The sequence below is a fragment of the Phyllostomus discolor genome, chromosome 14 (genome assembly GCF_004126475.2).
Source record: "Phyllostomus discolor isolate MPI-MPIP mPhyDis1 chromosome 14, mPhyDis1.pri.v3, whole genome shotgun sequence".
Classification (NCBI taxonomy): Eukaryota; Metazoa; Chordata; class Mammalia; order Chiroptera; family Phyllostomidae; genus Phyllostomus; species Phyllostomus discolor.
The window spans coordinates 39,718,184-39,729,366 of record NC_040916.2 but is presented as its reverse complement, the minus strand read 5'-3'; the positions used below and the strand labels follow the sequence as shown (position 1 = coordinate 39,729,366).

At 35.4% G+C, this 11,183-nt stretch overlaps 1 protein-coding gene and 1 pseudogene across 1 annotated transcript in view; one reads left to right on the top strand and one right to left on the bottom strand.

The window, feature by feature from the left end:
• The window catches only part of SYCP1 (synaptonemal complex protein 1), an 82,151-nt gene that overhangs the window by 1,355 nt on the left and 69,613 nt on the right, over positions 1-11,183 (bottom strand). The window contains exon 29 of the mRNA XM_028503146.2: positions 4,559-4,702. Coding sequence (XP_028358947.1) covers positions 4,559-4,702 — 144 coding nt within the window. The remainder of the gene's footprint in view (positions 1-4,558; positions 4,703-11,183) is intronic.
• Positions 4,917-10,632, top strand: LOC114489076 (annotated as a pseudogene).

The following is an 11,183-nucleotide window of genomic DNA, read 5'->3' as shown; positions in this document are numbered from 1 at the left end:
CTCACATACCCCCTACTGGGGACTTGGACCACATCTCAGGCATGTGCTCTGACTGGGAATTGAACCTGCAACCCTTTGGTTTATAGGCCAGCACTCAACCCACTGAGCCACACCAGCCAGCGCCTTTAATTAGTTTTAATACAATAATTTTGTGAAGTAGATCTACTATTATCCTCATTTTAAAGGGGAGGAACTGAGATGCACAAATATTAACTTGCTCAAGATTATATAGCTAGCAAGAGGTGGAACCAGATAGGTTGGCTCCAGAATTCATTTTCTTAATGAAAAGCTACATAAATTTAGTCTAAGCAAGCAATCAGTTCACATTATCTTTTCCTGCTCATTAAAATTATGTTTACCAAAAAATTCAAAGGCTTCATGAATGAAAATATTCATGTTTTCATGAATTCTAAGATTTTAGCAGAACACAATAAAGAGTCACCTTTTCACATGTGTTCAAACAGCTAAGGAAAGAGGAATTATTTTTGAAGTATGTTGTAAACTCATTAAAATTTTGCTTAGTGCACAGCAGCTGTTCATTACAGACTGCCCACATGGAAATAATAAATTAACCCAATTTAGAACAAAACCTTCCCTGTCCTTACAGCTCTGTTGCAGTCACCCTCGCATGTTCTTACAGCCGTCTGTGTATCTTCTTGGGAGAAACGCCTAATCAAGTCCTTCTCCCATTTTTGAATTTGGTTGGTTGGTTTTTGTCATTGAGTTATAGCATGGCAGTTCCTTATGTATTCTGGGTATTAACCCATTGTCAGATGCAAGATTAGCAAATGTTTTCTCCTATTCTTTAGTTTGTCTTTTCAATTGTTTTAATATTAGTGTCCTTTAATGCATAAAAGTTGTTAATTTTGATGAAGTCCAATTTATCTATTTTTTTTTCTTTTCTTTCTTGTCTATGCTTTTTGGTGTTATATCCATGAAGTCACTGCCAAATTCAATGTCATTTAGATATTCCCAATGCTTTCCTCTAAGAGTTTTTGAGTTTTAGCCCTTAAGTTTACTTCTGGTCCATTTTGAGTCCATTTTTGTGTATGGCATAAGGTAACAGCCCATCTTCACTCTTTTGCATATAGATTTCATAGCACCATTTGTTGAAAAAACACTGTCCTTTCCCCATTGAGTGCTCTTGGTACTCTTGTCAAAAAATCAATTGACTATACATGTGAGGATTTATTTCTGGGCTATTTTATCATGTTAGTCTATATCTGTCCTCATGACAGTACTATACTCTTTTCATTACTAGCTTTGTAGTAAGTGTCCAAGTCAAGAACTGCTGAGTACTCCAACGTTATATTTCAAGATTGTATATGAATTGCAATTCTACATGAATCTGAGTATCAGATTTTCCATTTCTGCCAAAAGCACATTGGAATTTTGATAGGGATTATAGTAAATCTATGGACTGCTTTGGTAAGATAGACATCTTAACAATTATAGGTTTTCCTATCCATAAACAGAATTTCTTCTATTTTTTAGATCTTAATTTCCTTCAGCAATGTTTTATAATTTTCAATGTATAAGTCTTTCACTTTCTTAGATTTGTTCCTAAATTTGTTTTTGTATTTTAGATGGTATTATAAGTGGAATTGTTTTCTTAATTTCCTTTTGGGTTATCTCTATTGCTGATATATGGAAACATACTGATTTTCCTGTGCTGATCCCATCTATACCTTCCAATATCGCTGGATTCACATTTTTGCTCTAGAAGCTTTCCTGTGGAGTCTTTGGGATTTTCTGTGTATAAATAGGATCATGTCATCTGCAAAGTAGAAATAGTTTTACCTTTTTTCAAAATTTGCATGACTTTTTCTTTCTTTCCTTCCGACCTTCCTTTCCCATTGTCCATGGTTTTTCGTTTTTGTCTAATAGCCTAATAGCTCTGGCTAAAACTTTTAGTGCTGTTTGACTAGCAGAAGGGAAAGCTGGCTTCCTTGTCTCATTCTTAATCTCAGGGGGAAGCTCACAGTGTTTCCCCACTGAGTATGATGTTGGCTGTGGACTTCTTAAGTACACTTCATCATATTCTGAAATTTTCCCTCTATTCCCAACTTTATGAGTTTTATCATGAAAGAATATTGGATGCCGTAAAAGAAATGCCTTTTCTGTATCAATTGAGATGATCATGTAGGCTTTTTTCTATTAATGTGATGTATTATGTTGGTTTTTTTAATCCTCACATGAGGATATGTTTTTTGTTTGTTTGTTTTAGAAAGAGAGGAAAGTGGGGGAGAAAGAGAGAAACATCCATCAGTTGCCTCCCATCTGCATCCTGACCAGGGATCAAGCCTGCAACCCAGAGATGCACCCTGACCAGGAGTAGAACCCACAGCCTTTTATTGTATAGCAGGGGTGTCAAACTCATTTTCACCAGGGGCCACATCAGCCTCATGGTTGCCTTCAAAGGACCGAATGTAATTTCAACTCCTTAACAGTTAAGAAGTGGTTACATTTATACAGTCCTAAAATTATTTCGGCCCTTTGAAGGCAGCAGCGAGGCTGATGTGGCCCCCGGTGAAGTTGAGTGTGACAGCCCTGGTGTACATGAATGTGCTCCAACCGACTGAGCCACCCAGAGAGGGCTGCACTGATTTTTTAATATTGGATCACTCCAGCATTTCTTTGCTAAATACCACCTGGTTGTGGGTAATAATCCTTTTAATACTCTGCTGGATTTGATTTGCTAACATTTTGTTGAGGATTTTTATATCTATACTCATAAAGGATAATGATCTATAATTTTCTTTTCCTGTGATGTCTTTACCTGGCTTTGGTATCAAGGTAACGCTAGTCTCATAGAATGAGTTAAAAGTATTCTCTTTTCAATTTTTTGGCAGAGTTTGAGAAGGACAGTGGTAAGTCTTTAAATGTTTACTAGAATCTATCAATAAAGGCTTCTGGTCAGTAACTTCTTTCTTGAGAGGTTTTTTGATTACTAGATCAAATGTTTTATCATTAATAACTTCAAGTGATAATTATAACCAATGAGACCCATTATGAATTACTTTTTTATTCTATTTTAAAAAACTGTATGAAATTATACAATACTATACTTTACTTATTACGTGATTCTCCTTTCATAAATGAAATGAAATTATGAGTCATTCTGACTCTCCAGTCAGCTAAAAAACTAGCCTAAATTTACACTGCTAGAAACACAATAATGTCTAATTCTAGAACTTGTGCTCTAATTCTCATTACATTTTTATGTATCTTGACTTCAGTTTCAACCGGCAGTCTTTATGCACAATGACTTACATAGGCTATGGAGCCAGACTGTCAGTGTTCCAGTTCCCACTCCATGCCTTATTAGGTATGTGATCCTGGGCAAGGTGCTTGTATGATTTAGGATGAGATGAGCAACATCATCTATACCTCTAGAACAAGAGATTGTTCTAAGAGGTAACTGAAGTAATCTGTGCAAAGTACCTATGAGAGTGCCTGGTTCACAATTTTAATCATTATCTATAAAACAAACAGGTACTAGAGTAAGGAATCTATAAGTTAACTTCAATAATTAGGGCCTTCGATGTCAACTACTCATTATTCCAAAACAAATTAAAATAGAGGGTTATAAAAACAGTAGAAAAGCTTGAAGGATCTCAGAGTTATGACTGAGAATAATATAACTGTTATTTTCAGTTAAGAATCTTTGGTACATTCTTCCATTGATGTGATCAGGTGTATCTATTTTTAAATTAAATAAATATAAGTTTAATTATTCTCAGATCATTATTATGCCTTTAGAAAATATTGGGCCCTGGCTGGCGTAGCTCAGTGAATTGAGCATGGGCTGCGAACCAAAGTGTCACAGGTTCGATTCCCAGTCAGGGTACATGCCTGGGTTGCAGGCCATGACCCCCAGCAACCGTATATTGATGTTTCTCTCTCTCTTTCTCCTTCCCTTCCCTCTCTAAAAATAAATAAATAAAATCTTAAAAAATATATTGGTATGTGTGAATACACTTACGGTAGGAAATAACTTCCTACCATAAACTGCTAGGAGAAAATGTAAACTGCGAGGTGAAATAGCCTCCTTAAACAGGCCATCTTTAATACATTAGTGCCTTAAAAATAATAATGTTATAGTTGTCAACCAATTCTGTGATAAAGATTTCAACCAATACATGGTGTAAAATGAAGGAAAGTGTATTATATGCAAAATCAAGAGGATCCCTGAATAACAAATTTGGCTGCAGCAATATTAAAAATATTCACCTGACCTTTTCTTTTTAAAAAAAGAAGAAAAAGTATGGTAAAAGCTCCTTTATAACACTCTGCTGAAAAACAATACGATTATTTCATATGCCAACCACATCATATCAAGTATTTCAAAATGTCTTGTTTTCTGAAATTTAGAGAAATTGTTTGAACCTTAATTTCTTTATAATGCTGTAAAAGCAAAGGGTTCTGTTATAGTATAGATGTACTGTATTTCAGGATAGCATTGATAGATATTATGAACACATACATATATATCAAGAAATAAAGTAAACAATAATGTAAACAAATAATAAATACTGATTATTTGCAATGTGTTTACCAAAAGGTCAGCAGATTCTGAACTATCTGAATTAACATCAAACTCAAAGACCATTTTTCTCTTTTTAGTACTTTCTTCAGTGGGTACATTCTTGTTTTCTCTTTGCTGAATTCTTTGTTTTGTTGGTGTCTTCACAGTATATGCCTATCCAAAAAGAAAAAACAATACATTATCCCATCAAATAAAACATTATTAACAAAAGGCAAGATGCGTCTCTAGTAATCAATGACTCTATTATTATTGGCTTGTATATGAAGTATAAATTTTGGATAAGAATTTAATTCAGCCCTGGCTGCTATGGCTCAGTGAATTGAGTGCTGGCTTGAGAACCAAAAGGTCACAGGCTGGATTCCCAGGCATGGTTGTGCACCAGGTCCCCAGTAGGGGGCACATGAGAGACAACCACACACTGATGTTTCTCTCCCTCTCTTTCTCCTTCCCTTTTCCTCTGTTGATAAATAAATAAATAAATAAATACTATCCCTAAGGAAACCTCATCATTGGACTTCCTAGAAAAAAAGTTTAAATCAGCTATTTTAAATGTCCAAAGAACTAAATAAAATTATGTCTAAAGAACTAAATGAAAATATGAAAACAATGTCTAACCAAATGGAATATCAATAAAGAGATATAAATTATTTTTAAAAGAACTGAATAGAAATTCTGGAGTTGAAAACACAATAACTAAAGTAATAAATTCACTAGAAAGGCTCCACATCAAATTTGAGCTGGTAAATGGAGGAACCCATGAACCAGAAGATACAGTGGAACCTTGGTTCTCAATGTTAATTTATTCCAGAAGGCTGTTTGAGAGCTGAATTGTTCTAGATGGGAGATATTCGAGACTGAGGCTTAACTATATCAGCATGAAAGTGTTATTGGGCTGACAACTGAAGTGTTTAATCATTTCTTATTCTTTTTTTAAAATATTTTTTATTTATTAATTTTTAGAGAGAGAAGGGAGGGAGAAAGAGAGAGAGAAACATCAATGTGCGGTTGCTGGGGGCCATGGCCTGCAACCTAGTCATGTGCCCTGACTGGTAATCGAACCTGCGATGCCTGGTTCGCAGCCTGCCCTCAATCCACTGAGTTATGCCAGCCAGGGCAACAACTGAAGTTTTATTTAATAATCAGGACATTTTTTTCTGTGAGCAACTTGATTGAAAACCAAATTGCTCAAGATGGGAGACATTCAAGAACTGAGATTTGACTGCAGTTCAATTGATATCCACTCAGAGGACCAGAAAGAAAAATGAAGAAAAATGAACAGGGCATTAGAGACTTGTGGAACACCATCAAGTATACCAATATACACATAATGGGTGTCTCAGGATGTCAGCAGAAAGGACAGAAGGAATATTTTTAAAAACAATGGCTGAAAACCTCCCAAATTTGATGAAAACATTAATCTACACATCCAGGAAACTCAACAAACTCCAAGGAGACTAAACTCAAAGATAACCACACCCTGACACATCATAATCAAACTGTCAAGAGACAAAGAAGAACTTGAAAGCAGCAAGAGATAAGTGACTCATCATATACAAGGGATCCTCAGTAATATTAACTACTGATTTCTCATCAGAAACCAGAGTCCAAAAAGCTAAGGTTGACATATCCAAAATGCTTAAAGAAAAGCAACTGTTAACCAAATAATCGTATCCAGCAAAACTATCCTTCAAAAATAAAGGACAAATTAAGATATTCCTAAATAAACAAAAACTGGTGAATTTATCACTAGTGGACCTCACCTACAGAAATACTAAACAAAGTCCTCAGGCTTAAGTAAAAGAACTCAATGCAAATGAAAAAGAAAAATAAAGAGCACCTGTAAAGGAAACTGCACAGGTAATTATAAAAGACAATATAAAGTTATTTTTGCTTATAATCTTTTCCTAATTTAAAACACAGACACATAAATAAAGTAATAATCATAATACTGTCTCAATGGGCTCAAAATGTATAAACGTGATTTGTATGACAATGAGAGCACACAAGAGAAAGAATAAAGATATACTGGGGCAAAGTTTTTGTGTACCACTGAAATTACACTGGTATTAACTCAAGATCATCATGTTAGGGTGTCAACTGTAATTCTCAAGTAATCACTAAGAAAATAATTCAAACAATATAGTAAAAAACAAGACAATTAAAATGATATACTAGAAAATACTTAGTTAACACAAAAGAAGGCAGTAATGGAGGTATATCTAAACAAAAAGACAAGACACATGAAAAATTACAAAATAAAATGATAGGCATAAGTTTGATCTTATTAGTAATCATAATACATGTCAATTAAACACTCCAATCAAAATCTAGAGATGTTCAGAATGAATGATGGGAAAAAAAATAAATTCTATGTGCTGTTCACAAAAGAATACACTTTAGAATCAATACACAGATAAGTAAAAGGGTGGTCAAACTTTAACCATGCAAATAGTAAACAAAAGAGAACTGGAGTGGCTATCCTAATATCAGATAAAAAAACTTTTTAAATGTTACTAGAGACAAAAAGGACATTTTTATAAGGATAAAAAAGCCAATCCATCAAGAAAAGATAATGGTTGGAAGTATACATGTACCTAACAACATAGCCCCAAAATGCATCAACCAAAAACTGGAAAAATTAAATAATTCAACAATAATAGTGAGATACTACCATATCCCACTTTCAATAATGAAAAGAACAACCATATAAAAGATCAGCAAGGAAATAGAGGAACACTATAAACCAACCAGGTGTATATTTAGGAAATTCACAAATACGAGAATACAACACACTCCTACATAACCAATAGGCCAGAGAATAAATCACAAAGGAAATTAGAAAATACTTTTGGAAGAAAAAAAAGGAAAACAGAACATACTTATGGGATACAGTGAAATCAGTGCTTAGAGAGAAATTTATAGCTACAAGTTCCTATATTGATATCAATACTAAGGAGACAGGATGGTGAAACTGCCACCAAGATGCAGATTCTCATAAAAACACAGGAAAGATGATAACTCTCATGGTTGAACCCTCAGATACAACAAAAAAACGTAAGGCCAAGATCCAAGATAAGGAAGAAATTATTCCTGCTCAGCAAAGACAAATAAGTGGAAGATAGCTGTACTTTGTCTACAACATTCAAAGGGGTCCACTCTTAATCTTGTGTTGGGACTTAGCAGTGGTGCTAAGAAAAGGAAAAAATCTTTTATCACTCCCAAGAAGAATAAACATAAGAGAAAGAAGATTAACCCGGCTGTCCTCAAATACTGTAACGTGGACGGGAATGGTAAAACCAGTAGCCTTTGTTGGGAATGCCCTTCAGATGAGTGTGGTGCTGGAGTCCCTGTTACCAGCCACTTTGACAAACATTACTGTGACAAATGTCTGACCTGTTGCTTCAACAAATCCAAAGACAGGTGTATATGTGTTAATAAAAAACATCAATTAACAAAAATATAAAAAGACCACAAAGACATGACAGTTAAATGCAATGTAGACGCTCAATTGCACATAAAGTTTGAAATTCAGATAATAGTAATGTGCCTGTATATGTTTCTTAGTTTTAACAAATATAATGGTAATGTAAGATGTTAACAATGGGTAAAACTGGATGAGAAATATAAAAAAAAATCCCTGTACTACCTTTGAAACTTCCTATAGATCTAAAATTAATTGCAAGATAAAAGCTTTCTTTTTCAGAGTAAGGTCACCACACCTGCCAGAATGGCTAAAATCAAAAACATAAAAAAATCAGCAAGGGAAACAAAGGAAACAATAAACAAATGGGACTATGTCAAACTAAAACACTTTTGCACAGCAAAAGAAACCAACAACAAAATGAAAAAGGGGACCCACTGAATGGGAGGACATATTTGCCAATGATAATCTAATAAGGGGTTAATTTCCAAAACATATAAAGAATTTACATAACTCAACAAATTAAAACCACAATGAGATATCCCTTCATACCAGTCAGAATGACTATCATCAGCAAATCAACAAACAAGTGCTGGCAAGGACGTGGAGAAAAGGGAACCTTCGTGCATTGTTGGTAAGAATACAGAACTGGTGCAGCCACTGTGGAAAATAGTCTGTAGTTCCCTCAAAAAATTAAAAATGGACCTGCCTTTTGACTCAGCAATTCCCCTTCTGGAAATATATTCAAAGAAACCAGAAACACTAATTCAAAACAATATATGCATTTCTATGTTCACTGCAGCATTATTTACAACCACCAACATCTGGAAACAGCCCTAATGCCCATCAGTAAGTAAGTGGATAAAAAAGCTATGGTATATTTACACAATGAAATACTACTCAGCAATAAAAAAATACATCTTTTACTTTTTGCTACAGCGTGATGGACCTGAAGATTATTATGCTAAGTGAAATAAGCCAGAGAAAGACAAATACCACGTGACCTCACTTATATGTGGAATATAATGAACAAAATAGAAACAGAGGCACGCATACATGGAACAGACTGACACTTGTGGGAAGAGGGGGGATTTGGGCGGCTGGAGAAAAGTAAAGGGATTAAGCAATATATATATATATTGCTCATCTGAAGGGCACTCCCAACAAAGGTTACTGATTTTGCCATTCCCGTCCACCTTATAGTATTTAAGGACAGCCAGGTTAATCTTCTTTCTCTTATTCTTCTTGGGAGTGGTGCAAGACTTCTTCCTTTTCTTAGCACCACCGTGAAGTCTCACACAAGATGAAGAGTGCAGATAATGTTTTATTTAAAGAAACCAGAAACACTTGAGTTGTACACTTGAAATCTGTATGGTTTTATGAACCAATACCACCCCAATAAATTTAATTTTAAAGGGAGAAACATTGTATCAGAACACTCAAGGAAAAAAAGATGAAAAATACCATGTGGCGGCAACAATGTGGAGCAACCAGAATTCTCATTCACTGCTAGCTACAATGTAAACTGATAGCATCCTTTGGTTAAAAACAATATAATTTGTAGTGTAATGCAGTAAGAAATATATATATTTGGTCTTTGTCCCTGGTTTCTGACACAGAACTTTTAAACCCTTGTAATTTCCTCAGTGCTACAGATGTGATGGAACAACTTTTAGTATAACATTTGGTCTTTGTCCCCATTAATGACAAGAGAGTCTTTTTTTTTTTAGGATGCTCACTGTCACTTTTTTTTTTCACTTTTTTCATTGTTGTTCGGTTACAGTTTTCACCCTCCTTCCCCCATTTTGTCCTTCATAATGAGCTCCTTCCAACTGTACCTGAGTTTACGCTAATGAAATAGCTGGGGGCTCCTAGATAGCTTCAGGACGGTAGCTATTCATCAAAAGACTAAGGCTTAATAAGAAGCTTGGAATTTTTCAGCCCCACTCTTGACCTCCAGGGAAAAGGAGGGACTGGAGATTGAGTTAATCACCGAGGGCCGATGATTTAATCAATTGTGCTAGGTAATGAGCTTCCATTACAAACCCCTAAAGGATGGGGTTCAGAGAGCTTCCGGGTTGGTAAACACATGGGAGTACTGGGAGGGCAGCACTTCCAGAGAGGCCATGAAAGCTCCAGTCCCTTACCCATACCTCATATTCCATGAATTTTTTAAATTTTATTATGTACTGGTTTCAGGTATACAGGTTATAGTGGGAAGAAAATCATTTGCTTTACATAGTGTTCTCCTTGATATTTCCAGTACCCCAATGGCACCATCCATAGTTATCACAATATTATTGACTATATTTCTCATGCTTTACTTCCCCATGACTATTTTCACTCATTTCCTCCACTACCCACAAGCAAATTGGGCCCGTCTGGTGCCGATTCCCAGGTGGGTTGGTTTGTGTATGTTCTAGGACCCTGTGGGTCTCTCCAACAAACTCTCCTGTGAGGCTGGGAGTTTCTCCCACCGCTGCGACACCCACAGAATTTTACAGCCAGAGGTTTTGAGGCTTTATTTCCCTGTGCTAGAATCCTGGGTTGTGTGGTCTGTCTTGCTCCCAGTTATTCCTCCCCGTTTTTCCGCAGGCAAATGTGGGACCATCAGCTGCTGCTGTGCTGTGTGTCTTCTCTGCCCCACCACCAGTCTGGGTGAACGTTTCTTCTTTAACTCCTTGGTTGTCAGACGTCCATACAGTTCAATGTTCTGGTAGTTCTGGTTGTCTTTTGTTTTTAAATCTTTTGTTGCCCTTTTGGTTGGGTGAGGAAGGGATGTATTTCTACCCACACTTCCATCTTGGCTGGAAGTCTAAATAATATCTAAAATGTATATTTCTAATCATATTTTTTAAAGCTGAAAGCAAATGATTGAATGTTTATTTTCCTGAGGGTATTTTTAGATAAAGTTTCATAATGGTGTGTAAACTTTACACATCTATGTAGTTGGATACATATTGTTGCATTTAAAAAACATCATGTGTATTGTAACTGATTCTATATAAAATATTGAATAGAGATTGTATAATTATAATCATGTGGTTAAAAATATTAACAAAAATAAAAAAGAAGGCAGGACAGTAGTTGGTCTTAGAGGATGGCTAGCAATGGGAAGAGGGGATGAGAAGCTCTTCTGAATAATAATATTCCATGTTTAATGTGAGTAATGGTTATAAGGTTATGTTTGGTTTGTAAAAATTCATCAAGCTG